The sequence below is a fragment of the Oncorhynchus nerka genome, linkage group LG24, assembly GCF_034236695.1.
Source record: "Oncorhynchus nerka isolate Pitt River linkage group LG24, Oner_Uvic_2.0, whole genome shotgun sequence".
NCBI classification, from domain to species: domain Eukaryota; kingdom Metazoa; phylum Chordata; class Actinopteri; order Salmoniformes; family Salmonidae; genus Oncorhynchus; species Oncorhynchus nerka.
Genome location: NC_088419.1, coordinates 8,720,263 through 8,721,532, shown reverse-complemented (window position 1 = coordinate 8,721,532; position 1,270 = coordinate 8,720,263). Strand labels below are relative to the sequence as shown.

The following is a 1,270-nucleotide window of genomic DNA, read 5'->3' as shown; positions in this document are numbered from 1 at the left end:
AAAGGGGCAAGAGGATTGGTGGGAAAGGGGGCAAGGGGGCCAGGTGCTTGGGGGAAAGGGGGCCAGGAGCTTGGGGGAAAGGGGGAAAGGGGGCCAGGGACTTGGGGGAAAGGGGGCCAGGGGCTTGGGGGAAAGGGGGCAAAGGGGATTGGTGGGAAAGGGGGCAAGGAGATTGGTGGGAAGGGGGCAAGGAGCTTGGTGGGAAAGGGGGCCAGGGACTTGGGGGAAAGGGGGCAAGGAACTTGGTGGGAAAGGGGCAAAGAGCTTGGTGGGAAAGGGGGCAAGGGGTTGGGGGAAAGGGGGCCAGGGGTTGGGGGAAAGGGGGCCAGGGGCTTGGTGGGAGAGGGGAAAGGGGGCCAGGAGCTTGGGGGGAAAGGGAAGCAGGGATTTGGGGGAAAGGGGGCCAGGGGCTTGGGGGAAAGGGGGCAAGGAGCTTGGTGGGAAAGGGGGCAATGAGTTTGGTGGGAAAGGGGGCAAGGGGATGGGAGGAAAGGGGGCCAAGGGGTTGGGGGAAAGGGGCCAGGGGCTTGGTGGGAAAGGGGGCAAGGGGGCCAGGGGCTTGGGGGACAGGGGGCCAGGGTCTTGGGGGAAAGGGGGCAAGGAGCTTGGTGGGAAAGTGGGAAAGGGGCAAGGAGCTTGGTGGGAAAGGGGGCCAGGGGCTTGGTGGGAAAGGGGGCAAGGGGCTTGGTGGGAAAGGGGGCAAGGGGCTTGGTGGGAAAGGGGGCAAGGGGCTTGGTGGGAAAGGGGGCAAGGGGCTTGGTGGGAAAGGGGGCAAGGGGCTTGGTGGGAAAGGGGGCAAGGGGCTTGGTGGGAAAGGGGGAAAGGGACTTGGTGGGAAAGGGGGCAAGGGGCTTGGTAGGAAAGGGGGCCAGTGATGGTTGTCGGACGAAACCACTTCATATGTGTCGTCTGGACAGTTGTCTGAAATGTCCATCAAGTATTATTATCATTATTAAGAATTCTTATTAACAACGCATTGTCTCGTCTTGGATGAAGAAGGATATAATAACGCTGATAAACCATTAAAGTGTCCTGTTGCTGCTCTACCATTGAGTTTGAGTTTATTTTATTTGTACAGGGACAGTGCACATTAATCAACGTTTCAGTAAAAGTGACGGTTTTAGCCAGCTAATTTTCAACCTCAGTCCCTGGGCAGGTTATTAAAAGCAATTACAATATAGACAATAGCAACATAGGACAAGCAAGACATAGCATGCAGACAGAGCAACATAGGACAAGCAGGACATAGCATACAGACAGAGCAACATAG

General features: G+C 57.2%; 1 protein-coding gene across 1 annotated transcript; it reads left to right on the top strand.

Moving 5' to 3' along the window:
• Positions 1 to 452: 452 nt before the first annotated feature.
• LOC135564379 (acanthoscurrin-1-like) lies at positions 453 to 875 on the top strand. The gene has a single exon (XM_065009422.1). The coding sequence runs from the start codon at positions 453 to 455 to the stop codon at positions 873 to 875; it is 423 nt and encodes a 140-aa protein (XP_064865494.1).
• Positions 876 to 1,270: the final 395 nt, after the last annotated feature.

Excerpts from the sequence above, each read along its gene's own strand:
- LOC135564379 (XM_065009422.1), top strand. The coding sequence starts at position 453 with ATGAGTTTGGTGGGAAAGGGGGCAAGGGGATGGGAGGAAAGGGGGCCA.